General features: G+C 47.6%; 2 protein-coding genes across 2 annotated transcripts in view; both read left to right on the forward strand.

The window, feature by feature from the left end:
- The window catches only part of RARS1 (arginyl-tRNA synthetase 1), a 198172-nt gene that overhangs the window by 59192 nt on the left and 110993 nt on the right, over positions 1 to 27987 (forward strand). The window lies entirely within an intron of this gene.
- Positions 1 to 27987, forward strand: part of WWC1 (WW and C2 domain containing 1) — a 158179-nt gene that overhangs the window by 57040 nt on the left and 73152 nt on the right. Inside the window, exon 2 of the mRNA XM_055562748.1 lies at positions 20926 to 21035. Within this exon, the coding sequence (XP_055418723.1) occupies positions 20926 to 21035 (110 nt within the window). The remainder of the gene's footprint in view (positions 1 to 20925; positions 21036 to 27987) is intronic.

Genomic DNA, 27987 nt, shown 5'->3' on the forward strand with positions numbered 1-27987 from the left:
GCAGACCCGTGAACAGCCTGGCTCTTCCTTCTAGAATTTTCTTCCAGACTCTAAGGTAGGTCTTGCACTTTGCAGGTGAACTTCTTAAGTAAAGAGACAAGATGCTATTGATGTGCAAACATGCGACAGCCTTGTTCTTGGCATCACTCTGCTCTGACCTTGCACCATCTTTCCACCCTGAAGAATTAGGGCTGCTGCACCTCCCCTATGGAAGCTTCCTGGCCAGGGGGCTGTTCCTCCTTAGCGGTGTGCCCTCGGGCCAACCTCAGCCCCTCTCGAGACCTTTGTTTCCTCTGCTGCGCTTGCCTGTCTCATTGTGGAGGCTGAAGATCTACTTTGTTATTTGCTTGTGCCTACTCCAAGTGCTGCCCTTCAGGACCCAGGCTACTTCCTGCTTCCTTTTGGGAACCTCCGTGGAGCTGCCAGCCCGCGGGGCTCTTCTTTCTTTGAATCCTGTGGCCCCTTTCATGAAAGTTTCATTTGAAACAATGTCTTCGTTGTTTTCGTGCCTTCATATATATTATTGTGCGTGAATGAACATTTGTGTTTATTTCCAGCTGGTTCTAAGTTCATATCCCTGGAGGAGGGCATGGCAACCCGCTGTAGTATTATTGTCTGGAGAATCCCATGGACAGAGGAGCCCAAGGGGCTACAGCCCATGGGGTCACAAAGAGTCGGACATGACTGAAGCGGCTTAGCACAACACACGCATAAGGTCATATACAGTGTTCAGTGCTGGGCACATAATAACTGTGTAAAAGAAATTTGTTCATTAGTTTAGGCTTCTCCAAAAGCTAATGTGTTTTCTTCCGTTTTTCAATATCAATACCGTCGAGGAGACAAAAGTCAAGGTTCATTGTTGAATCCTTTTACATTGGTTTGCTTGTTCTCTAGGGAAAAGTAACATTTCAACTATTTCGATAAATTTCTGAAGTATATTTTAGCTTGTGTACCCCGTTACTCAGTCGTGTCAGACTCCTTGCGGCCCCATTGACTACAGCCCAGGTGGCAATAGTGGTAAAGAACCTGCGCCAGTGCAGGAGACGTAAGAGACATGGGTTCGATCCTTGGGTCAGAAAGATCCCTTGGAGAAGGAAATGGCAGCCTGCTCCAGTATTCTTGACTGGAGAATCCCATGGACAGAAGAGCCTGGTGAGCTACCGTCCATGGGGTTGCAAAGAGTTGGGCAGGACTGAAGCGAATTAGCATGCACACATGCACACGGACTATAGCCCACCAGGCTCCTCTGTCCATGGAATTTTCTAGGCAAGAAGGCTAGAGTTCATTGCCACTTCCTACCCCAGGGTATCTTCCCAACTCAGGGATCAAACCCGCCTCTCTTGCATTGACAGGCGAATTCTTTACCATTGCACCACCTGGGAAGCCCTACTTAAAAAAAAAAAAAAAAAAAAATTCTTTCCTCCATCCTATGAGAGCCCAGGGTGTGCCCAACATGAGCAGTAGGTACAAAAATAAATCACAATTCCTGAAGTTTATAGGACCCTCAGGTATTCATCATGGACCCAGTTCAAGGATCTGACTTCTGCCAGTCCACAGAGAGATGTTTCCAGAGGCCCATGTCATCCCTTCCATCAGCGAGTTTCACCCTCATGGACTGTTCTGGCCCTGTCAGTTCAAAGCCTTCTCAGGAGGGTTCTCAGGGCCTGTTCTTGGGAATTTCCAGTTTGCTATGGGCTGTGCAAGGGCACTGAGGTTCATGGGTAAACCTATAACACCCTGGAGTGGGGCCATGTGCTTGGTGGCCCTGGACTCTGCAGGAGTCCCGGTTCTGGCTTGGTAGGTGTTGGGCTTAGGGACTGTGCCTCTGGAGGGAGGGTAAAGGAAAACAAAGACAAAAAAGTAAACTCGAAACCTTTCCCCTTGGGGAGAAAGGGATACTCACAGGTCCTCTGTCTCATTCATTCAGCAGACAATAGGGCCATCAGCTAACTCTCTGCTCCACCTTAGGGAGCCAGTGGTGAGCACAGACTGGCTCCATGGAGTGGGACAGACAGTCAACAAGGCTGCCTGGGAAGGCGTCTTAGAGACGGTGTTGTGGCTGAGAGCTGATGGACAGAAGGCAACAGCCATGCAAACGGTGGGCAGACTGTGGACAGGGACAGGCGGTGGCATCCTGGGCAGAGGGCGCTGCGTGAGCCGAGGCTGAGAGGCGGGAATTAGGCTGTTGAGTTCTGGGAACTGAATGAGACTGGAGAGATAGGCAGGGGGCTGGGCCACAGCCAAAGTTAGGGTTTCTTTCTAGTTTGGGTGGCCAGACTTTCAAGGAATTGAAGCAGTAGAAGGACAAGGTTGGACTTACTTGGAGTTTTCTATGGAGTGAGGGGTGAGCAGGAAGCGGGCAGTAGAACTGAGGAAGCCAACAGCTGGAGTGAGGAATGGGGACTGCAGTGTAGGAAGGGCAGCAGCAGGGGGTGGGTGGGGAGCTAAGGGCCAGAGGAAAGAGGGACAGCAAGAAGGTGATAGTTTCCTTGGAGACCCCAAAGAGAACAAATGGGTATGATCTGGGGGCTTTCGGAAATGCAGCTGCTGAAGGTCTGGGTCATGGACTGTGAAAGCTCGAAACTCAAGGATGAGTGTCCCCATCCGTGTAAGACATGGAGAGTGAGCCAGAAGGGAAGGAGCCTGGTTCTTCGACTGGTGCGTGTGTGCATGCGTGTTAAGACACTTCAGTTGTACCCAACTCTTTGAGACCCTGCCAGGCTCCTCTGTCCATGGGATTCTCCAGGCAAGAATACTGGAGTGGGTTGCCACACCCTCCTCCAGGGGATCTTCCTGACCCAGGGATTGAACCCAGGCCTCCCACATTGCAGGCGGATTATTTCTCATCTGAGCCAGCAGGGAAGCCCTCTTCCACTGATACTAGACCCAAATATGTTCTTTTTCCACCATGAAATCTTGTCACATGATTTCTACTGATCAGACTTGTTAAATAGATAAAAAAGCATATTTCTTGGAAGGCTTCACTCAGGAGAAAAAGTAGAGAGAAGCGATGGAGTGCATACTTCATGAGCCCTGTTCTGTGCAGAATGGTGGGGAGCCAGCTGTGTGCAGCCCACAGAGGTAAAGAGTCTGGCACCAGATCTCACAACTGGGGACCCAAGCCTCTGTGGTCCCCAACCCCTGCCCGCTCCTCTGACCTAATTAAGGCTCTGGGCCACTCTATGTTGCTGTCTGTGGGAAAGTAGCTGAAGTGCTTGAGTATCAGGCAAGGGTCTTCTAAGTCAGCTGATGGGAACATTCCCAGGCCACCCCCCGCTCTGACCTGGGGAGCATGTGTAGTGATAGAGTCAGCAGAGGCTCCTGAATAACCAACCCTCAGAGACAATCCACAAGGGTTGTTTCCACCCTCGAGGGTCACCTCCTTCTCCCAGGACTTCTGAGCAGAGCCCTCCAAGGCCTGCATGTGTCAGGGGCAATTCCGCTTCTGCATGGTGATGATTACGCTAATGAGAGTGACATAGGAGTAGGAGACGAGCCCCCCTCAGCTACCCAGTGGGTAATCCACTACCCGGAAGCAGGAGAATTGGCCATTGCCACACATCTCCAGTTACCAGCTGGGAACGAGCGGAGGGAGCCATCGAGACAGTTCAGGGTGGATGGGACTGAGCGGTGGGCCAGGTCCAGTCCTGGCACAAACCAGGGTCTTGGGAGCCCTGTTGATTGAGGAGTGTCTCTGAGTATTGGTTTGCTCCTTTGTAAAGTGGGGGAATAGTCAAGATAGTAACGATGCTGCTTTTGTGATGGTTATTTGAGGATCATATAGGGTCAAGAATGCAAAGGCACTCTGAGGACCTGCTCACAAATTCCTTTGTTGAGTCAAGCCTGACTTGGAACCTGGTGAACCTTGCTCTGAACCCTGCGGGGAATTCCCGGGAACCATTTCTCTCTTCGTTTGCTCTTTTTTAAGTACATTTATTCATTCAGTGAACATTCACTCACTGTCTACTCATGTAAGATGCTGAGGTTACGGCGATGAGTAAGTCACCGCTCAGATCCTCATGAAACCTCTGGAACTGGTGGATATATAAACAGATAATAGAAGTACATATATTGTTTAAAAAGGAGTGGGGAGTGAGGAAGGGAGGGAAAGAGGGTGGAAGGAAGGAAGGAAGGAGTGTTCTGGGCAGAAGGAACAGCGATGACAAAGGCACGGATCACATGAAATAGCGTGCAGTTTGCACTGAGTGATCTGGGAGTTGTGTTCTTACCAGCACCAGCAGGAAGCTGCTACCATTTTTCCCTAGGCCAGAACATTCTGGGGGCAGAGAGACTGGGGTGAGGGTTGTTTTAACAGCCCCTGCTGCTGAGTATTCTAACCATGGTCTTATCACAGGCTGTGGTCTGATCTCTATCAACTTTCTATTCGAACCATAAAATATTCCAAGCCGCCCCCTGTTTATTATCCTCTACTAGGAAATGGCAACCCACTCCAGTGTTTTTGCCTGGAGAATCCCAGGGACAGGGGAGCCTGGTGGGCTGCCATCTGTGGGGTCGCACAGAGTTGGACACGACTGAAGCGACTTAGCAGCAGCAGCCCTCCTCCAACAACACTTCATTTGGGGTGATTGGTAATGGTTTGGTTTTTTTCCCAAGGTTCTTCATACCCAGGTGTTGGCAGGGAGAGTATCTAGTAATGATTTTCCCATATCCTCAGGGCCTTTCACATCAGTCTCTAGACAAGCTCCCAGACTGGTCCCTTCTGGTCCCTCCGCCTTTAGAGAGGAGACCCAGGAGGCAGCCTCTGTTTCTCTCCTGGCAGATGGACCAGGGCTGTGCTGGGGTGTCTCACTGGCCTCCATGCTGCTTCATGGCCCCACTTCTTCTTTTTTAAAAACATTTATTTGGCTGTGCTGGGTCTTAGTTATGGCATATAGGATCTAGTTCCCTGACCAGGGGTCGAACCGGGGCCCCTGCATTGGGAGTGCAGAGAAGTGACCCCACTTCACGCAGGAATCACAAAACTACTGTTTATGCTTGTCTTCTTCATTCACTATTTTAGTGTTTTCCTATACTCTGAACTTGTCTATAAGAGGAAAATTAGGATTCATTTTCAAATGACTTTTTTTTTATGAAGAGGGAGTAAGAGCAGGGCTGAAAAATATACTTGGTGGTTTAGGGGTTTTTGCCTTATTCCTGGTTATGAACGCAGCCAAACAAATCAACAAACCAGCCAACCCAAACCCCATCCCCACCAGTAAAAGGCAAACACTCAACATTTTGGCGTTTTTTTCCTTATGGTCATTTTCCTCTTTAGTTGCAGGCAGGTAAGGTTATGCTGCAGGCACAGTTTTGTATCCTGCTTTTTAACTTTCTTTTCAATTCTGTACTATAAGCCTTCTCCCTTTTATCATTCAAAATGCTTCCTGAGCATATATTTCAAACAGTTACTTGAATGATTATAACCAAAATTTTCTACCTGTTCATTCCCTACAGATATTGAGGCTGTGCACATTTTTTCCCTCCTATGATAACTAATGTTGCCTTGAACATCTTTGAGTGTAAATCTTCCCACCTGGGTCGGGTCAGAACAGCAGCTGGCCACGGAGCGTTTGTGCAGTTTTGTTTAAGACAGTGGGTGAAGTTTGTAAGTTTTTAAGAGGCCCCTTGTCTTTTAGGAACTGGGTGCTTCTGACTGCTCCTGTCCTTTGTCACCTGTGACTTCTGCTCCTGGGTTGTCTAAACTTTTAGAAGTTTGTCTAAAAACTTTGACCAAAAAGTTGTTCTCTTTATCTTCCCCAGACAACCACCCCCTCTCTCATAGCCTCACCCACAGCATTCCTAATATCCATTCCTAATATTTGTAGCCAGGGCAAAAATAGCCCCCTAATTTTCCCTTCTTACCAGACTTTATAGTTTAAAGCTATAGAGGGTAGTTTTCAATTCCATGGTATTTAAAAAACTCCCCTTCTGTCCTCCCAATTATGTAGAGTCACTATCTCCACTCACCTTCTGAGTCATAGTTAAGTCCTGAATACAAATTCTCAGTCATTCTCTTAACATCTCTCTCCAAGTTCCATGTACTCATCTGTACCATGGGAGATCATCATGGGAACCACTTAACTGGATTGCTATCAGAATCGAATGACAAGTAGCACGTGTAAATGGCAACCCACTCCAGTGCTCTTGCCTGGAGAATCCCAGGGACGGGGGAGCCTGGTGACTGCCATCTATGGGGTCACACAGAGTCGGACACGACTGAAGCGACTTAGCAGCAGAGGCGGCACATGTAAAGTACTGTGTGTTAGTATTCTTTAAAAGCTTTGACTTGCTAAAGGGTCAAAACAGGAGCATGCAAATCATCTCTGAGATGCTAGATTTTTGTGACAAAATGGTACCATGAAATGTCAAACCTGGAAGGATCAGTTAAGATGGAGCTCATATCCCTGGTTTCATTGATGGGGAAGCTGAGGCCCACAGAGCGGAAGGGACTTGTCCAAGGTCTCCTGCATGGGTGTAAGGTATGAGAACACAGCACTACTTCTATGGTCAGGCAGCAGGAGGGGGCTGATGGCTTCAGAGCCCAGATAGAGCCCTTCCACCAAGCCTGGGGGACTCCTCCTTTATGTCCAGACCTTGGGTGGGCTCAGTGTGATGTGCAACTAATTGTCCAGATCCCACCCATTGCCTCCTGAGTCCCCGAATCAACCCCAGAGCAGCTGGGAAGCTTGTGAAGTATTAGAAACACTGTATGCATTCTCTCTTGCTCTGCACAGGTGATCGCCTATGACTCACTCCCCATGCCATATGTGCTTACGCGACCACACACACACACACACCCCTCTTGGGCCAATTGGAAATTCATATATTCTCCCCTGGCATGGGAGCTGAAGGTGTCTGCCAACCTGTGGGTTTCTTTTCCATGTGGTTCACCATCTGGAGTAGCCACCTGGCCTCCTTGTGGAGGACACGTGTGTGTGTGTGTGTGTGTGTGTGTGCGCGCGCGCGCGCGCGCACGCGCGTGCACGCGCACATGCGCACACACTCGCTCGGCGCCCGTGTCCCAGGGCCAGGGTATTGTGTCCCCTCTCTGTGCTTGAACGGCTGAATGAACAAGAGCAAGAGAACGATAGCACAGAGGACAGTGCCCCGAAGTCATCCTGGCAGCGTGAATGAATAATTCATATTGTATCTGCTGCTTTCCAAGGCTTCCCAAAATAGCTATTTTAATTGCTTATTTGTTTCACGGCTGACTTTAATTCAGCCGCCTTCAGCTCTGAAGGCGCCTTCCTCCTCTGGTGTTTAACGCTGACTTGCAGGTAGGGCTTCCCTTCAGGGAACAAGGGTTTATATTCTTCTTTAGAAAGAAACGATGGGAGGAAAACATAAACCCTTCCAGTTGTACTTTTCAGAGGTGAAAACCATTTTCTTTTCAACTCCCGTGCAGAGCTCCTTTGTAATCAGAAACCATAGGCCTCTGCCGTCTTGGAGAATAAAGAAATAGCAGTCAGGTGGACAGGCGAGGCGAGCTTCTGGGCTGGGTCCGCCGGCCACTGTGGTGCCGTCAGCAAATACTCGGGCATCTGCAGGTTCTGAGATCCTTAGACGTGGCCAGGCTATGCCGCCGTGTGCTTCCCCAGCCGCAGCATCTAGGGAAGGCATTAGGAAGGCCCTGCCTGCTTGCATGAATAACCTGGGGCCTGCCCTGCTTCTACAGCCCATAGAATAGTAGGGGGTCCAATGCCGTGTCCTCTGCGGGGCTCTGGCATGATTCCTTCAATGTGAAATGCATGGCTCAGCTTTGAAAGAGCTTCTGCTGGTGATCCTAAGGGAATGAGAAGGGGAATTGGGAGATTGCGATTGGCGTGTGTACACTGCTATGTATAAAATAGATACCTAGTGAGAACCTACTGTACAGCACAGAGAACTCTAGCTAGTGTTCTGGTGACCTCAATGGGAAGGAAATTAAAAAAAAAAAAGAGGGGTTAACCTAGACAGCATATTAAAAAGCAGAGACATTTCTTTGCCAACAAAGGTCCGTCTAGTCAAGGCTCTGGTTTTTCCAGTGGTCGTGTATGGATGTGAGAGTTGGCCTGTGAAGAAAGCTGAGCACCCAAGAATTGATGCTTTTGAACTGTGGTGTTGGAGAAGACTCTTGAGAGTCCCTTGGACTGCAAGGAGATCCAACCAGTCCATTCTAAAGGAGATCAGTCCTGGGTGTTCTTCGGAAGGAATGATGCTAAAGCTGAAACTCCAGTACTTTGGCCACCTCATGCGAAGAGTTGACTCATTGGAAAAGACTCTGATGCTGGGAGGGATTGGGGGCAGGAGGAGAAGGGGACGACAGAGGATGAGATGGCTGGATGGCATCACCGACTCGATGGATGTGAGTTTGAGTGAACTCCGGGAGTTGGTGATGGACAGGGAGGCCTGGTGTGCTGCAATTCATAGGGTCGCAAAGAATCGGACATGACTGAGCAACTGAACTGAACTGAACTGATATGTATACACGTGACTGATTCACTTTGCTATCTAACTAACACAACATTGTAAAGCAACTATGTGCTGTGTGCTTTTGCTCAGTCAGTCATGTCTGACTTTGTGACCCCATGGACTGTAGCCCACCAGGCTGCTCTGTCCATGGGATTCTCCAGGCAAGAATACTGGAGTGGGTTGCCATTTCCTCCTCTAGGAGATCTTCCCAACCCAGGGATCAAACCCATATCTCCTGTGGCTCCTGAATTGGCAGGCAGATTCATTACCACTGAGCCATTATACACCAAAAAAAAATTCACTAAAAAAAGTGACGAATAAAGTTTCTGAAACTATGAGATAGGGGATGTTGTACACTAGTGGGTCCTGAGTAGGGTGCTGGGACCAGAAGCATCGTTATCCCCTGGGAGCTAGTTGGAAATGCAGATTCTCAGTGCATCCCAGATTCAGAAACTCTGGGTCACAGCTCTCTATGAAGCTCTGTGTGAGTTAACAAGCGCTCACCCTCCAGGGGATTGTGTTGCAGCTCAAGGCTGAGGATCACTGCTGTATACACAAGGAGGTGTCAGAAGGAGTGTTCAGAGAACAAATGCATATGAACCAGGGATCGAGGAGAGTCAGAAAACCTGGGTGCCAGGAGAAACCATTCCTCTGTGGCTGTGTGACCCTGGACAAGTCCTCAGGTCACAGTGTTAGAAACCCAGTCCGGAAAGGTCCCTTAGTGATCAGTCATGTGTCATCGCCTCATGATGGCAATGGAGTGAGGAAGGGACTTGACCACAGTCACTCGGTGGCAGAGCTGAGACTTGAAGCCAGTTAGATTTGCCCCTTGACAAACTGAGTGTCCCAGGATGTACCAGCTTGCCCCGCTATGCCTCAGTTTCCACATCTGTAAAATGCAGCTGATAATAGTACTTAGATTATTTTAAACACGATAATATGTAGCATCAAAACATCAAATATGTGATTTTCTTGTATTTTTTTTTTCTTACAACAGTTTTGAGGAATTATTAAAGCACACTAACTTGTATGTATTTAAAGAGTGCAATTTGATGACTTTTGACAGGCACACATACATCTGTCAGCCTGTTTTCACAATCAGTATAACAACTATTCCCATCACCCCCAAAACTTTCTTTGTGCCTTTAACCCCTCTCTCCCTCTATCCATCCCCAGGCAACTACTGATCTGCTTTCTGTCCTTATAGGTTGGTTTGTATTTTCCAGAATTTTATATACATGGAATTGTACAGAATAGTCTCTTTCCCCTGCTGGTTTCTTTTGCCCAATATGTTTCTGAGATTCATCTGTGCTATTGTTTGTGCTAATAGTTTGTTCCTTTTTATTACTGAGTAATATTCCAGTGTACACATGTACTAATCTATGTATCTATTCCCCTCTTGATGGACATTTGGACTGTTTCCAGCTTGGGGTTATTAACACTAATCAACTTAGCACTGATTTTAAGATGTACCATTATTTTATCTTAGTGAAGAAAGGAAAAATGCTGCCATTTAAATTATGACCCAATGTTTTAAAATAAACTAGAATGTTTATTTCATACTTTTCAAATCTTTCAGATTTTTTTAAAACTCACATACTGCTTTTTTCATACAAAAATAAAAAGGAATACCTAAAAAAAGGTAATACTCGAGTGTTCCTAATACATTTTCTCACTTTGAATCAAATTCTTTGGAGTCATTTTTTAACTCAGAATTATTGATGCCTGTCCTTCTAATATCCTCGTCCCTGATGCCCTTGAGCGTTGGTGATGCAGCCTTGTTATAGGACCCACAGAGCAGCTCAAAGGCTCTGGTGCTGGGCTCTGTGGCTAGCATGGCAATTATGCAGAGGGAGCCTCCCTTGCACGCCTGCTCTGGGAATGTTGCTAAACATGTCTATTCATTGCCTCCTCCACCCTTCCCCACAACCATGTGGTTCCTAGGGGTTAAAAGTGCTCCACTATTGTCTCTGGGATTTCATCCCAAGCCTGTAACACCTTTGATGTCTGTGCACACGTGGGCAGTGACAGCTCCATCAGGACCACAGCCTGGTTGATACTGTTGAAAGATGTCAACAGTGCTCACACACATCCCAGTCTCAGAGATGCTACAATGTATTTTAAAATGTGCAGCTTAGAATCATTGAGACAGAGTCTGTGTGTGGGATCCTGAACTGTGCCTGTACTTTGTAAACACTCGGGGAGATTTAGCTTGTATTATCATTATTACATGACACTGAAACATCAGTTTCCTGGTGGTCAAATAAGGGTGGCTCTATCTGCCTCACAGAAATGTTGTGAAGATAAAGGGCTTGATTTATTTCACTTAGAACCCATGGTCCAGTAAGATGTTTTGTTTCATTGCAACCTCACAATGCCCTTGACTTTGAGGACTGGCAAGATAAAGGGGGCCTTAGAAACATGACATTTCAACTCCTTTGTTTTGCAGATGGGAAGCCCAGAGAGGGTCGGTGCCTTGCCTAAGGGCCTGGTTCATCTAGTGGCCACGTCAGGATTGAAACCCAGATCCCCTTCCAATGCTCTGCCTAAACTGTGTAGTCATGGAATGAGCCACAGATCAGGATCCCAGAGAAGCCTTCACGGCCATTTCCATTTCTGGAAGGACCAGCTCCTCAGGCTGCATGGCTGGGGTGAGGGTCAGAAGTCAAGGAACAGGAATGGCCAGATTCCAGGGAAGGGTGGTGGTGGCCTTTGTCCTTCCGAGCTGGAAGCTCCTGGATAGACCAGCACCTGGGAGGACCCCTTGGACATCCAGTTCTTGAGACTAGAAAGGGGCAAAGCTGGGGGTTGAGTGCCCTCAGGGGCCTACATTCATAAAGGAGGAGCTCTTGTGGCTTCCCTGGCAAGGGTGAATATGGTTTGATCCCTAGTCAGGGAATAAGATCTTGCAAAAAATTTAAAAACAAATCAAAATGGAAGAGCTCTGCATGCCTGCCCAGCATCACATGCCAAGGGCTCTGCTGACTTGTTCCCAGGTACTAATTCATTCAACACTACTAGAGCCCTGTGAGGCAGATTCTCTTGACTGCTTTATTTTTGACCTATGGGGAAACAGGCTTAGAGCTGGGGAAGGAACGCCTAAGATTATATGGCTAAGGAAGATGGAACTGGGAATTCCATTTGGTTCTCTTGGCCTTTTCTATGGGGCCAGAACCTCTTTAGCCTAATTCCCAATTTGGAAATGAGAGTGGAGTTGGAAGAAGCTGGATGAGGCGGGAGCATATATACCCAGTGCTTTGTTCAAGAGAATTGCCCTTCAGTGAGGAAACAAGCAAAATGAAGGGCCCATGTGCCAACATTATCTATCCATGAATGGGAACTCCATAGTTTAATATGGGCTCTGGCCCAGCGATCATTCTCCTTTCAGTATAATAGGGCAGTACTACCAATAGCTGTTTCTTGAGGGCTGTTCAGGTGATCACTGCATCTCAAATGGAGCTAAACTCAGCACCAGGCTGACTTGATCTCGTGCTGTCATGAGTGATGCAGGCCTGAGGTTGGTCGCCAGGTTTTAGTCTCAGTCTTGCCTCTGGGTCCTTGGGTGGCTCTGGCCAAGTCTTTCTCTCTGTGCTTCAGTTTTCTCACCAATGAAACAAGGATTTGATTTGTCAGATCCCAGATATCACATTCAGTTTTAGCATTCTTGACTACTCCTGCATCAGGCGCCTCGTTTGAACAGCAGTGAAAATAATGATGTGTTGCTGACATTTGTTGAGCACAAACTGTGTACCAAAGTGCTGTTTCATCCATTAGCTCATCTAATCCTCAGAGAACACTGTAAGGTGGGTCTGAATGGCATTGGTATGAAGTCCAAGTGAGTCAATATATGTACAGGGCTTAGAACAATTCCAGGCACAGAATGCATGCTCCATCAGTATGTTATTATTTCTCCTGTTCTGCAAGTGTGAAACAGCCCAAGAGAGTATAAGTATCTTGCCCAAGGTCACAGAGCTAGAAACTGGCAGTCAAAGCCCAGAGAGTCTGGATCTAGAGTGCTCCTAATGACTTCTCTGTACTGTTTCTTGTTGGGCTTGCTGGGCGGAACAGTGGTAAAGAATCCTCCTGCAATGTAGGAGACACAGGAGGTTCGAGTTTGATTCCTGGGTTGGGAAGATCCCCAGGAGAAGGAAATGGCAACCCACTCCAGTATTCTTGCCTGGAAAATCCCATGGACAGGGGAGCCTGCCAGGCTAGTCCATGGGGTTGCAAAGAGTCAGACACAACTTAGCAACTGAGCACACACACAGGCTGCCTCTTGATAAGACAAGATGCAGGAGAAACACGTTAGAGAGCAGAGGGGACTGTGTGCAACGAGTGAGGGGCTGACTTCAAAAGGCGTGCTAACTCCATTCTTAAAGTACAACATTACAGTAGACAAGCAAACATATCTGGAGGCCAGACTTGGCCCTGCTAACCCATAATTTGCTTCTCAGAATCTTAATCTTAAATTCCAGCAAGTGAGACGTGGAGGAATAGCACAGTCACCGCTGTGTCAGCGAGCTGCAGGGCATCTGGGCATGAGTAGGCATAGAGACATGGGGATGGAGGCGAAGGAGGGAACAGACCCAAGGCTGGGGTGTGTGATCCCAAGAGCTCAGTGGGGGTAGGGCAGAGCGAGAGCTAGATTTATCAGGGGGAGGTGAGCTACTGGTTTGTTGAAGCCTGGGTTGAAGACTAGAGCGGGTAGGGGGAACAGTCTGGAACCTCCCCTCCCCATAGAATTCCAGGAATGGGAGGGAGTGTCCAGACCAAGAAAGCGGCTAGATAAACCAGCCCAACCAAAGGAGGGAAGGAAGGAAGTCTGGGGGTCGGATAACCAGAATGTCAAGACAGGTGTCTGGGGAGTAGAGGGAGGGAGGGTTTTAAGAGAAAGAGAACTTGGAAATTGCTGGTGTAAATGCTTTCTTCAGAGTACACAGTTTGAGAGCCAAAGCCAATCCAGCTGTCATCTCTTAACTTTCTCTGGTTTAATTTCCAAAAAACCAGGGAGTGTAACCAACCCCAGCTCCTCTAGGGTGGGAGGTGGTGGAATATAGTTCAGGATTTAACAGCTATTAGCACGGACAGGTGGAGAAGGCACTGGCACCCCACTCCAGTACTCTTGCCTGGAAAATCCCATAGACAGAGGAGCCTGGTGGGCTGCAGTCCATGGGGTCGCTAAGAGTCAGACATGACTGAGCGACTTCCCTTTCACTTTCCACTTTCATGTATTGGAGAAGGAAATGGCAACCCACTCCAGTGTTCTTGCCTGGAGAATCCCAGGGACGGGGGAGCCTGGTGGGCTGCCGTCTATGGGGCCGCACAGAGTCGGACACGACTGAAGCGACTTAGCAGCAGCAGCACGGACAGGTTTTTGCCTCATCATGGAAAGGAATATAAAACCTCTCAGGGAACTCTACTCAGTGCTCTGTGGTGATCTAAATGAGAAAGAAATCCAAAAATGAGGGGATATACATATACATGTAGCTGATTCACTTTGCTGCACAGTAGAAATGAACACAGCATTATAAAGCAAATACACTCCCCAAAAAATTAATTTTAGAAAAGGATGTAAAACCTAACTGGTAAGAAAGTGAATGTGGGTGGAGCCCTGTGTGCCATGGGCTCAGCATAGCTCATTTTAACCAGGTAGTCACTCTGAGTATCCCCACTCTACAGATGAAGAAGCAGGTTCAGGCAAGTTAGGGGTTCATGCCCAACGGGATAGAGTGAGTAAGTGATGCTGCCTGCCTTGCAACCCAGGTGGCTGACTCTAGAGCTTGTGAGTTTTAACCACCACTCTTATCTCTTGAGATGAAAAATGGGGACAGCGATGATGAGAACGGTGATAGCGAACATATCCAACAAACTGAAGGTGAAAGATAACACAATTCTCGCAGTGGAGAGGACAGAAGTCTCTCTGCTGTTCACGTTAACAGCCCACATTTTCTGAGGGCTTATTACATGCCAGGCCCTGTACTAAGCACTTTGCATGGGTTATCTCATTTAATTCCCACAACACCCTTATGAGATTGGGCCTTCTAAGTTTCACAGAGAAGGAAACTCCTAACAAGGTTAGGTGACACGCCTGTGGCTGTGGAAGAGGCAGGGTGTGGGTTTCACCCCAGCATCAGTTCCTCAGCCTATGTGGGTACAGCTACCCTGCCTCCTTATTAGCCCCAGAGCTGACCACCGTCCTCTGTGGACTGCTTCCTTCCGGCCTCCCCTGACTATGCCCCGTCCTCTCAGTCTCTCCCTTCTCCCACCGCTTTGCTCTTTCACATGTGTACAGCAGACCTGGCATCTTTTTTGTTTTAAAATTAATTCATTTTTGTTTTTGGCTAAGCTGGGTCTTGGTTACTGCAAGGGCCTTTCTTTGGTTGTGGCGAGTGAGGGCTACTCTCCCGTTGCTTCTCATTGCAGTGGCTTCTGTTGTGGACCACCAGGGCTGTAGGGCACGCAGGCTTCAATAGTTGCGGCACGTGGTTCAGTACTTGCAGCTCCCTGGTTCTAGAGCACAGGATCGGTAGTTGTGGCCCATGAGCTTAGCAGCTCCGTGGCAGGCGGGATCTTCCCGGATCAGAGATTGAACCCTTGTCTCCTGCCTTGGCAAGCGAACTCTTTAACACTGAGCCTCCAGGGAAGCCTGTGACCTAGCATCTTATTAACTATCTCTGCATCCTCTCACTGCCCACGGTTCGCAGCCTAAGGTAGCATAACCTCCGTACATACTGTCACAGGGATCAGCTACTCCCTGCTTTAAGGGTAAGCCTCAACTGCTTGGCCAGGCCCTCTGCTCTTGAAGGCAGAAACAAGGCTTATTCAAATGTCTGAGCTCTGGTCGTTCCTAGCATGGGACCAGGCTATTGTGTCCATGCAATAAATTTTTGTTGTTTGGAGGATTGATGGAAAGCAGGGAGAAAGGAGGTGAGGAGAGGGTGAATCAGAGAGCCTCTCTGGGTCACCCTCTATGGCTCAACACTAGGATGGCTCTCAAAGTCTTAACAGGGACCCCAAAGTCCTAAAAGCCCAGCATCTGCCCCTGTCTATCTCTACTCCATCACTCATGACGTATGTGGCTCACATGTGGCTTTCTTTTCTGTTCCTCACACCAACATTATCCCACCCCAAAGCCTTTGTGCTGGCTATTCCTGATGCTTCCCACCATCTGGTCTCCCCTCCAAGATCACCTCCTCTGAGAAGCCTCCCTTGATTGCCCCAACCTACCCCACCCTTACACATAATCCCACCACCCTGTTGTATTTTTCTGAACAGCACGAATCCCTGAAATGATCCTGTGGATTCACTTTCTGGTTGGGATGTCTCCCTGCCAGGGGTGTAAGGGCAGGGTCCTTTTGTCCACTTCTGTAGCTGGAAGTTTGTTCAGATTCCACTGTGGTTCGTGTGCTCAGCCCTCCTAACCAACTATGAGACGGTGATTACTTTCATCCCCAGATTTGTTTAAGGAATGAATGAAGGTGTTTGAACCAAATGGAATTCAAGGAAGGAAGGAGAGCTTCAAAGATTGCCCTTTTGTCCAGTCACCCCAGCCTTGCAGGTGTGGAAGTCGAGGGTCTGTGTGTCCTGGGGCTCTGCTGCAGTCCAGAGATGGCTGCATCTCCTCAGGAGTTGTGCAGTCCTGAGCTATGGGAACCATGCGTGTGAAACACCCCAGGGCGGGAAGAGCCAGCCTGGCCATTGTGCCCAGGGTTGAGAGGAGAGGTTCAGCTGAAAGTTTGGACAGTTCTTGGCATGTGGTCCTCAGGGCCCTTTAGAAAGCGATCCCGCCCAGCTGGCCCTGGCGAGAGCCCGGTTGGGGGCCAGCCTCATGCTGGCGGGCCATAAAGAGGTTACTGTGGGAAGCGTTCAGATTGCTCGGGAAGCACTAGGAACATGAAAGATATGCTACGCGTTCTTCAGGCCCAAGAGAATCACCACCCAGTGTTAGACTTGGCAGAAGGCTTTCTGCTCCTCTGAGCTGCCTCCTTAGAAAAGATGTACTGTCTGAATACTGAATGCCAGCCAGTCGTGGGGACATGGAGCTGGACAGAGGACAGGGGCCCACGTTCCCGGACAGGTGATCCCACACAGCCTTACCTGTCTCCAAGGCAACACATCCGGGCCCCTTCTTCCAGGAGAGCCTGTTGTGAAACATTCAGGAATGTTTGTGTTCCTCCAGAGATTGGTAATTAAGAAGAGGCAGAACTGGTTCTCTCTTGGCGCCCTCCCTCATTCCCCCTCACCCCTTCAGCATTTGGGTCATTTGATTTCACGATCTGGGTTTTCAGCAGCCCAGGACTTGGAGCCTGGAGGCAGGGACCGCACCGGACAGAATGGGGGTGAATCGCGTCATCAGAGGATGGGGGCTGTGAGTTGCAGGCAGGCCCCCAAGTCCTGGCTGCATCTGAAAGCAGACATCTCTTCCCAGCTCACATTCTTGGCACTTGCCCAAGGGGAAGCACTGCAGGCCACAGAAGCACCCACAGTTTCCCAGAGGGGATTGGTTTAAACGGACAGTTCCTCTGTCTGGGATGAGGAGTGGGTGCACATGTATATAATGTGTGTGTGTGTGTGTGTGTGTATTTAAATCCTTGTACAGCTAAAAATGCTTCTCTTCATCCTGATTCTCTGAATGACACGTCCCTGCACACTGAATAATTCATCCCCCTCTTGGCATTTGTTCCAGAGAAGCTTGCTGTCCAGATTTCTTGTAAGTTGTGTAGTCTTCCAATAGAAGCTTTTCTCTTTCCCATGGAAGAGCTGTAGGAGTCAGGATGTCAGTCCTCTGGTTTTTTCTCCATGATCACTTTCAAGGGAAGCCCGAATATCAAACCCAAAAGCCTTCCTGTCTCCCCTGCCCCCTCTGGCTAACATTGGGTCCTCTTGATTCCTCTTCTTTATACCTGTTGAGCACAATGTCTGCGTTCACCATAGGCGGGAATCAGCATTTCAGCATTGGTAGGAAATCCAGTGTCAGGTACATGACTGATGCTTGTAGCTAACATTTATTTCAGGTCTGACTTCTTGATGTCCAAGGCTGGAATGAGCAGTAAAGTTCATGGTTTTCTGGAAAAGTGATGCATTTTTGGTGTTTTAGACCTGCCTCTCCTCCCCCAATCTCCAGCCTCACACAGAGTGCTCAGTGAATCCCTTGTTACGATGACTTTAGAACAATTAATTGTCTTTTCGTGAAGCAACTGTGCATTATCCAAATGTGTTGAGTAGCTTTGCACCGAGACGTAGAAAACTGAAGGTGCAGGTAGGCTGCAGCTCAGGTGCCTTCTGCCTGCTTCCGATTTCCCCCAGCCCAGCTTTGACATCTGTATCTCAGGCATAGCTTCCAGATTATCCTGAGACTCCCTTGGTCTTGTCAGTTTTTATTAGCAAAGCTCAGGTTCTGGAGTGAGGTGGTGGGGCTTCAGGTTATACCTCTGGTGTTTGCCAGCTGCAAGATGTTGGGTGTGTTTTCTCACTGGTCAAATAGAGGAAAAGCACCTGCTGCCTAGAGAGGGAACAAACTTGTTTTCTAGGCCTTGATTTAGCCATCATTAACTATTTTGCTTACAGTTGAGATAGGAATATTACAGAGAAACTAATTTTAAAAAGATTAAAAAGAAAAAAATTAAATTGTTAAAATCCCTCTACCAAGATAGCATTTTAATGTATATCTTTCCAGCTTCTCTTCTACAAACGCACACACATTTCAGGCAAAAATACTGTATTAAAACAATATCCTAAAGCGTTTCTTGTTCAAAATGTCGTTTTTCTCATAGTATGTTAAGAACATTCTTCCATGTTAGCAAAATGTAAAATACACCATTATTTTTTGTTCTTAGATATTTATGGTCATATTCACTCATTCCACAAATATTTATTGATCACCGATCATGGGGGACATAAGATTCTATTGCTTAAATGCACCATTGATGAAATCATTTAATTCATCCCCATGGAAGATTTTTGTTTATCTTTTTTGCCTGCCCTGGGTTTTCATTGTGGCACATGGGCTTAATTGCCCCATAGCATGTGGGATCTGAGTTCCCCAACCAGGGATCAAACCCATGTCCCCTGCATTGGAAGGTGGACTTGTATCCACTGGACCACCAGGAAAGTTCTTCCTCTCCTCCCCACCTCACCACCCCCCACAACCCTGGGAGGGGGGAAAGAATTTTGATCCACTCATGGATTCAGGGAGCTGTGGAGAGGGAATATATCTTTGTCTTCTTGGTTTTCTGGGTTACAAAGTGTAAATAACAAGATTCCTATCTTCATCACCAGGCCGGTAGGTGGGGCTTCTCAGGGCTGTACCCAAGGAAAGGAATGAACCAGAAGGGTCTGACTGTGGTTGGCCCAAGCACTCCTGTTCCCTCCCCAGATGTATCTGTCCTCAGTAACAGTCACTTGCTGTGGAAGGGTAAGCCTGCGTGCAGAGTTTTCCTTCAGAGACCCTTTCAGTAATGTGTTAGATGAAATGATGTTGGATGAGATTTCACTGTTGGTCACTGGTCTTCATCCTCCATAAGGAAGTGGGAATAAACCATTTTTACAGGAGTTTGAGGAGGAGGAACTGAGGAACATGGTCTCTTGCTTCTGGAGTCTTGGGGTGGGCAGGGCTTGCGGGGTAGTGGCGGATTGCGCTGAAGACGACTTTTTAGAAACTTTATCCAGGTTGGCATAAGTGCCAACCCTTCTGGGAAGTGGAGAAGAATGTTCTTTCAGCATTCATTCGCACCAGGATCTAATTGTTTTTACAATCATGACTTTATTTACCCTGACAACTTGGAGAGTTATTATCCCCACATTTCAGATAAAAATACTGAGGCTCAGAGAGGGACACTTAAGTTGCCATACTTACACAGCTAATAAGTGATGCCTACTGAATCCGTATTGGATAGGGCTTAGTCTCTTTTATATCATATAGACCTCTGCCTCTTCCTTGTCTCCCATAATACAGCAGTATGTTTAACAGAGCTTTGGTGCTATCCACTCCTTCAGCCGGTAGATATGTTCTCAGTCTACCAGACCCTGGATATATAGTGGTATGTGAACACACTAGGTCTGTCTACCAGGGGCTCTTTCACGGTTTCTTTTTTCCCCACACATTTTGCTTTTCTTTCTTTTTTAAAAATTTATTTGGCTGTGCTGGGTCTTAGTTGCAGCAGACAGGATCTAGTTCCCTGACCAGGAACTGGACCTGGGTCCCTGGCTAAGACTCTGGGAGCACAGAGTCTTAGCCACTGGACCACCAGGGAAGTCTCAGCACATATTTTGCTTTTCAGATTAATTTGGGGTGGGTTTAAGAGGGAAGGAGATTGCATGGGCTAGGAGAGTCATCTCCTATGGCTTGGAGGGAAGTTCTTGACCAGGAATCCTAGACCCCATCCCACTCATCTTTCCTCCTGTTGCATTGTACCTCAGTTTGCCAGTCTGTCAAAAAAGTGTTGAAGTACAACCTTTCAGTCTTCCAGAAGTGGGAGGGGGCGGGAGCAGACAGGAGAGGGAGAATATTGTTGATCAGTTGCTAAGTTGTGTCCGACTCTTTGCAACCCCGTGGACTGCAGCACGCCAGGGAGAATATTATGTGTGTGTATTTTAGGCAGATGCAGTGATGGGGAGAAACTAACCGGGCCATCCAAAGGGGCCACTCAGGCTGACTTCAATATATCCAGATTCCCTGCTCCCTGCATGCTGGCTAAAGTGCTGGACCAAGGGCTTGTGATGTTTTTGAGCCTTGACGACCCTTTGTCCATTTAGTTGAGTGGTTTGTCTATTTGACATAGTCGGCGAGACTGAATGGTTACCACCACCTCACTCCCCATTTGGGAAGTCCCAATATGGGGACTTCGAGGGTGGTTATAGCTGAAAAATCAGTTTGGCCTGGATTGTACAAAGAAGGACAGCCGTGGGTACAGGCATTTGGGAACCAGCCCAGGAAGCAAACAACAACAACAACAAAAAAAACATACTGCGTTTGGTCAAACTCACAGGGAGGGAACATCTGTTCTTCTCGGTGCTGCAGCAAGCTAGCTTTTCAGAGGGGAAATAGGTAAGACAAACATGGACAGAGCCTGAAGGACGGCTGGGGCTGGAGTGGGTCAAGTGCCCTGCGAGTGGGGAAGCCAGAGAGAGATTTGAGTCTGAGTCCAGAAGCCAGGCTCGACCTTCGAGCCCTTCCCTGTGACCCCTCACTTAGAGACGTAGCAGTGAGGCCCAGAGAAGGCAGGCGACTCGCTTGAAATCCCTTCCCAGTTGGTGGCAAAGTTGGGACCAGAGCAGATTCTCCACCTCCCTCCCAGGTGACCTTATCCTGCTGCTCCGATAAGCGTTCATCTTCCCAGGGACGACGGGTCCAGGGCGCAGAGCTTCTGCATCTGGTGGGCCAGCCCAGAGGGGCAGGGAGGCTATAGGCAGCCACGAATGCAGCTCTCTGGGGACTGTAGGCTGACGGGGTCTCTTTCTCCTCTCCCTCGCCAGGTACACTAAACCGCTCACCTTTGCTGACTGCATTAGTGACGAGCTGCCGCTGGGATGGGAAGAGGCATACGACCCACAGGTCGGAGATTACTTCATAGACCACAACACCAGTAAGTCCCCTCCACCCATCCCTCCACCTCCTGGCCAGCCCCCACGTCTGGAAGAGCTACCAGCAGGGGCTTGTGAAGCCAGATTGTGTTTCGTTTCACACAGAGTTGGATGGAGATGTCAGTGTAGATATAGATAGATAATGTATGCTCATATATAAATAACAGTTTAGAAGAGTTTTAAATAGAATCTAGAACTCTGTGTCTCACAACCCATCTCCCCAATTTTACAGAAGTAACCACTGCTAGCCATTTCTTGTGTATCTCTCCAGAAACTTCCCAGTCATGTGTGCATACATATATTCCTTTTTTTTTTTTTTAAACATATATTGATTTCCACAGGGCTTCCCTGGTGGCTCAGATGGTAAATAATCTGCCTATAATGTAGGAAACCTGGGTTTGATCTCTGGGTTGGGAAGATCCCCTGGAGAAGGGAATGACTACCCACTCTAGTGTTCTTGCCTGGAGAATTCCATAGACAGAGGAGCCTGTCAGGCTACAGCCCATGGGGTCACAAAGAATCAAACATGACTGAGCAGCTGTCACTTTCACTTCCCTTGATTTCCATGCACCATATGTAAAATAGATAGCCAGTGGGAATTTGCCATATGACTCAGGAAGCTCAAAACGGTGCTCTGGGACAACCTAGAGGGCAGGGATGGTGGAGGGAGGCTCATGCATACAGATTTTTTTCACAGAAGGTAGATGTGTCCGTGTCGTCCCCAGATTATTTTTTAGCAAGTCCCCTACAGCAAGTCCCCAGCAGCATACAGCATGTGTCTGTAATGGATAGTCTGAGTGATGTATGTATGTATCTCCAGCCCATCACACCAGTCAGCCCACTCTCATTTTATATCTGTGGTCCAGATATCCTGATCCAGAATGAAGGTTCCTAGTGTCTTTGTCTCTGGGACTTTGATGGAAGTATAGGTTGAGAAGGGGAGAAGCATATTGTCTGACAGGTGGAAGAACCCAGTTTGAGGTCTTCCAGGCAGGAAGAGTTGATGTGTACTTGGGCCTCATCCATTGTGCACCTTCTTGGCCAAGACTATTCTTGTCCTCGGGAATTTGCTGCCCTATTTGTCCATGTATAATCGAGGAAAGAGGATTTTTCTGTCTCGATCTCAGCCTTCTGAACTGTGGGATTCCTCTTGTCCTTTCAGGCAAGAGGAGAATGGATTGCAGTGGCACGTGTCCGAAGGTTGAGATTAGGGCGCTGACTCCTAGTAGCCCTTGTTTCCTGAGCATGCACTCTGTGCCATGTGCTGGACAAGGCACTTGATTAGGCATCATCTCATGCAATCCTCCCAACACCCCTGTGGGATGCTAGGATGATTGTGCGTGTGTACTCAGTCATGTCTGACTCTTTGTGACCCCATGGACTATAGCCTGCCAGAAGGGAAAGAGCCTGGTTCTTCCATGGGTGCGTCTGTGTGTGCATGCTAAGACACTTCAGTTGTACCCAACTCTTTGAGACCCGGCCAGGCTTCTCTGTCCATGGGATTTTCCAGGCAAGAGTACTGGAGTGGGGTGCCATTTCCTACTCTAGGGTCTCTTCCCTACCCAGGGATCGAACCTGAGTCTCCTCCATTGGCAGGCAGATTCTTGACCTTTGGCGCCACCTGGGAAGCACTAGGATGATTAACTCTGTCTTATGAATGGAACTTAGAGATAGAAATTGACTGCGCAACTCTCAGAGCCAAAGCATGGCAGGGCTGGGATTTGAACTCGTCCTGGGAGTGAAGTTGGGCTTCTCCATCCACTTCCTCTTCTGGGTTTCTGTAGCACCTGAATCTCTGCTGTGCCCCTCACCATTCTGTAGTATAACCATTTACCTGTCAGGGCAGGTTCCCCAGACTTTTTTGCCTGGCAAGGCACATAGTAGGTGTGCACTTGACCTTTGCTACCTAGAAAAGGTTACATGTGCATGAATGCATGGCTACATAAATGGGTGAGTGAGCAGACTTGGCACCAGAGCAGAGGAGAGTTTCTGAGAGACTAATGGCACTGATTACATTGTTGAGGGTAGCAGCGGTTTTTATTAGCACTCATGATTGCATATTGGATAATGAGACGTAAATGTGCCTAATTGAGTGTGTATGGGGAAGGAGGCTAATGCTTGGAGGGCTGCATGGTATATTGGGTTAAACACTGATGTACAGGAACCCGCACTAGTCCTTTCCTGTCTCTAATTGCTGAGTGAATCCCCCTCATTGAAATCTGATGGCAGGAGTGGGATTTTCTGGTGCTTCTGGGAGTCGTTGGAGAGATGGAAGGCGTGTCATGCAATGGTAGAGTGTATTCTTTAGGGGATGGTGGCAGAAACGGGGGTGTGTATAGGAAGGTGAGTAAATGAAAACCACAAAAGGAAGAATTCTCTCTGGTAGTTCTGCCAGCAGTCAGGCTGCAGGGTTTCTTTTGGCTGGAAGGTGCTCTCATTGGATGGAGGGTACCACTTCTAGAGGACGGAGCCAGTGATACAAATGGTGGTATGCACAAGGCCCACTCATTCAGAGCTGTGGACTCGGACCAATCCTCTGTGAGTGACTGCAATTACGGTTTGGTTTTGTTTACGAATTTGATGTATTTATTTGTGGCTGTGCTGGGTCTTCATTGCTGCAGGGGCTTTTCTCTAGTTGTGCTGAGCAGGGGCTACTCTCTAGTTGTGGTAAACGGGCTTCTCGTTGAGGCGGCTTCTCTTGTGCGGAGCACAGGCTCTAGGTTTACAGGCTTCAGTAGTTGCAGCTCCTGGGCTCTAGAGCACAGGCTCAGTAGTTATGGCACATGGGCTTAGTTGCTCCATGGCATGTGGGATCTTCCTGGACCAGGAATCAAGCCTGTGTCCCCTGCACTGGCAGGCAGATTCTTTACCACTGAACCACCAGGGAAAGCCCCTGAAATTACTGTTATACAGTTACAGACACGATAGAATTGAACAACAAATTAAATCCACCATCGAGCATTCATTCATTCAGAAAATATTTATCAACCTCCTACAATGTTCTAGGCACTGTTCTGGGAGCATGGGGTACATGAGAGTGCAAGATGGCAATGATCCTTGGCTTCATAGAGCTTTCATTTTGGCAGAAGCAGCAGAAGATAAACAGAATAAGGAAGCCCATTATGTAGTATATTTTTAAATTATCAGGGTTATGAGAAAAGGGGGAAGCAGAGCATGGGGCTGAGGTGTGCTGTGTGCATTTGTGGGTGTCAGGGGAGGGACAGTGTTGAGAAAATGCTCTCTGAGCTAAGACTTGAAGGAGGTGGGGAGAGTGTTTCAAGTAGAGAGGGTTGATCAAGCAAAAACTCCAATGTGTGATCACATTTTACTTCTCAAGGGGTGACAAGGAGGCAGGTGTGCATTTAGCAGAATTTGTGAGGAAGTGGGGAGGAGGGCATCAGGCCAGGTGGTAGCAGGGCCTGGATGGGGCAGTGATCCACCTGAAGGGCTCGAGCTTTTATTCCACGTGATGGGAGCCATTGAAGATCCCCCAGTGGAGGAAATGGCAACCCACTCCAGTATCTTTGCCTGGAGAATCCCATGGACAGAGAACCCTAGTGGGCTACAGTCCATAGGGTCACCAAGATTCGCTCATGACTGAAGCAACTTAGCACGGAGAATTTTAAACAGATGAGTGGTGTGATTTGTTTTATGTCTTAAAAAGGGTCATTGGCTGCTTTGCTGAGAGTAGACAATGGAACAAGGACAGACATAGGGAAACCTGTGAAAGAATGTTGCAGTAGTCCAGGTGACAAAGGACAGTGGCCCGGACCAAGGCTATAGTGGTGGACGTGGTGAAAAGTGGCCTGAGGCTGGAGGTGTTTTCAAGATAAAGCCAACAAGGCTTCCTGATAGATTACATGTGCAGTATGGAAGAAAAAGGAATGAGTGAGCCTCTCTGAGCAGGTGACAGGATGGAATTGCCATCCATTGGATGGAGAAAGCTGTAAGAGGAGTGATGTGTTTAGGAAGCAAGAACAAGGGTTTGCTGGGATGGGTCACATCTTCCATGCCTGTTATCCATCTGAGAGGAGATGTTGGGCAGTTTAATGTAGGAATCTGGTGTTTGGAAAAGAGAACTAGGCTGAAGGTAGGCATTTGGGAGCTGTTGGCATAAAGAGAGCACTCATTTATTTATTAAATATTTAGTTGTTAATTTGTGGGCATTTATTTCTCAAATTTACAATGATTGTAGCTTTGTGTTCTTGCATTGATTTTATCTATCATGATTGCTGCTGCTGCTGCTAAGTCGCTTCAGTTGTGTCCAACTCTGTGCGACCCCAGAGACAGCAGCCCACCAGGCTCCCCCGTCCCTGGGACTCTCCAGGCAAGAACACTGGAGTGGGTTGCCATTTCCTTCTCCAAAGCATGAAAATGAAAAGTGAAAGTGAAGTCGCTCAGTCACGTCCGACTCTTCGAGACCGCATGGACTGCAGCCACCAGGCTCCTCCGTCCATGGGATTTTCCCGGCAAGAGTACTGGAGTGGGGTGCCATCGCCTTCTCCGGGATTAGATGGTTTTAATCAGTGATCAAATTGTGTTTTCTGTTTTCTTTTCACACTATGTCATGAATACTTGAGAGATGCTACATAGTCTTCATATTTGCCATTTTTAATGTATCAAACAGATGCATCAATACATTATGACACATAAAACAACTGACCTTTGGGTTCTTTCCATTTGTTTGTTATAAAAAATAACACTTGAGGGAGAGTCTTTAAGCATATTGCTCTATTCTTCTGGGCTACTTTCCTGGAGTCACATTTCCAAATGTAGGATCGCCAAGTGAAAGGTTGTGGACACTTGTGAGACTTCTGGTAACTCTTCCTAGTTTGATAATATTTCTAAAAGATGGAGTCAATCTGTATTACTACAAGCAATGAGGGTACTGTTTTCCTCATACCTTGATCAGTATATGACTAATTTCACTTCTTTACTTTTGATACATTCATCACATGTTTAAAGTGTTACTTCATTGTGTTTCATTTGCATTCCTTTGCATAGCAACAAGGTCGGACTTTCTCCAGATGTTCAGCTGTTTTTAAGACAATTGTAATTCAAGCCCTTGCAGAATTCAGTAGTGTGAGTCACATGGGTGCTTGTGTGGTGCATGTAGAAAGCAGGTGTGTGGTGAGGTGAGGAGTATGTGAAGCCTGTGAACTGTGAGCTGTATGGAGAGGGTACAGTGTATTTGTAGGTAGAGGTTTGGGGCCTGGGGGAGGAAGGAGAACTGGGTCTCAGTGATGATTGTATTCAATCAATTAAACATCTGTTGGAGGTAGCTACCTTTTAGGGAGAGAGCGAATGAAGGGGAAGGGGATGCAGGGATGATTTTGTGTGAAGCTGATTTTGTGATGTGCTGAATGATTTAATTATGTCCATGTTTAACTTTAATAAAAACAAGAACTGAAAAATTGTTGACCAAGGACTTCCCTGGTGGTCCTGTGGTTGGGAATCTGCCCTGCAAAGCAGGGGGCACAAGTTTGATCTCTGGTGGGAGAACTAGGATCCCACATGCCATGGAGCAGCTAAGCCCACACGCTGCACCGAGCCCTGAAGCCAGAGTTAGAGAGTCTGTGCCCACAGTGGAAGATCCCACATGATGTAGCCAAGAGCTGACACAGCCAGATAAATAAGCAAGGAAATAAGTAGTCGACCAAGGGGAGTCTCTGAGAACCTGCCCTGGTGTGAAGTTATCTACTCTGGTGAGATGGAAGTTAAGGAAGGAGAGTGAGCATAGAAGGGGCTGGGCATGGGAGGATATCCTCTGAGTGTCATTAGTTCAGGACAGACAGGCCATCTTCACACCTTGTTTTCTTTCCCAGAAAAAGGGAGGGGGAGAGCTTGAAGAACAGCTATTCATAGATAATTCAAACAAATGGCCTCAGTGAATAGGTTTGGCTTTACTCTCACCATCGTTTGTTTACTTTACCTGGGTGTAAGCAATGAGGCGGGGCCCCTTATTCTCTTTAATAATCAGAAAAGTAGATTCAGAGAGGTTAAGCAACCTGCCCATTGTAATACAGTGATCACTGGTGGGCATGAGAACGTGGCCCTGCTACCTCTGTGATCATTCTCCCTGTCTCTTCTTTCTTTCATTGGAAAAGCTCACTGGGGCCTATTCAGGAGGACTGAGAGTGAAGGACCAGTGAGCGGAGGTTCTAACTCAATTCCCCAGGAGCCAGACACATGGCAGAAATGAGTGCAGCGGGTAGCTTTGGATCCCTGGCGGCCACATCTTCTGAATGATCCAGAAAAACCAGAGATCAAGATTTTAATGTATAAATCTTCTTGCTAATCTAGAAGAATGGTATGATGAACCTATTTGCAGGACAGAAAGAGGCAAAGGTGTAGAGAACAGACTTGTGGACGCAGGAGGGGAAGGAGAGCTCAGGATGAATTAAGAGAGTGGCGTTGACATATGTACACTACCATGTGTAGAGCAGACAGCTAGTGTGATGCTGCTGAAGAACACAGGGAGCTCAGCTCAGTGCTCTGTGATGACCTGGAGGTGTGGGGGTGGGGGCTGACAGGAGGCTCAAGAGGGAGGGGTTATGTGTATACATATACCTGATCCGAAAAGAGCTGGACACAACTGAGCAACTAACACTGAAAACCTGATTTACTTCGTTGTACAGCAGAAGCTAACACAATATTATAAAACAATAATGTTTCAATTTAAAAAAATGAATTTTAAAAAAATCTCCTTATTTTTATATACCAGTAATCAATTCAAAATTACTAAAGTTCTTTGGGCTAAGCAAAACTTACCTGCAAGCTGAATTTACCATATGGCTGTGATTATATAATTTCTGGTGTGTCTGTCATCCCATACCCCACCTTCCAGCTGGGAGATGACTGAGGAGCTGGCAGTCGATGGGCATTGATTCTTTGACATTAACATTGCTTTGACCTCTTCCATATCTGCTGAGCTGCCAGCTATCCTTTTAAAAC

Source organism: Bubalus kerabau, chromosome 1 (genome assembly GCF_029407905.1).
Source record: "Bubalus kerabau isolate K-KA32 ecotype Philippines breed swamp buffalo chromosome 1, PCC_UOA_SB_1v2, whole genome shotgun sequence".
Lineage (NCBI taxonomy): Eukaryota > Metazoa > Chordata > Mammalia > Artiodactyla > Bovidae > Bubalus > Bubalus kerabau.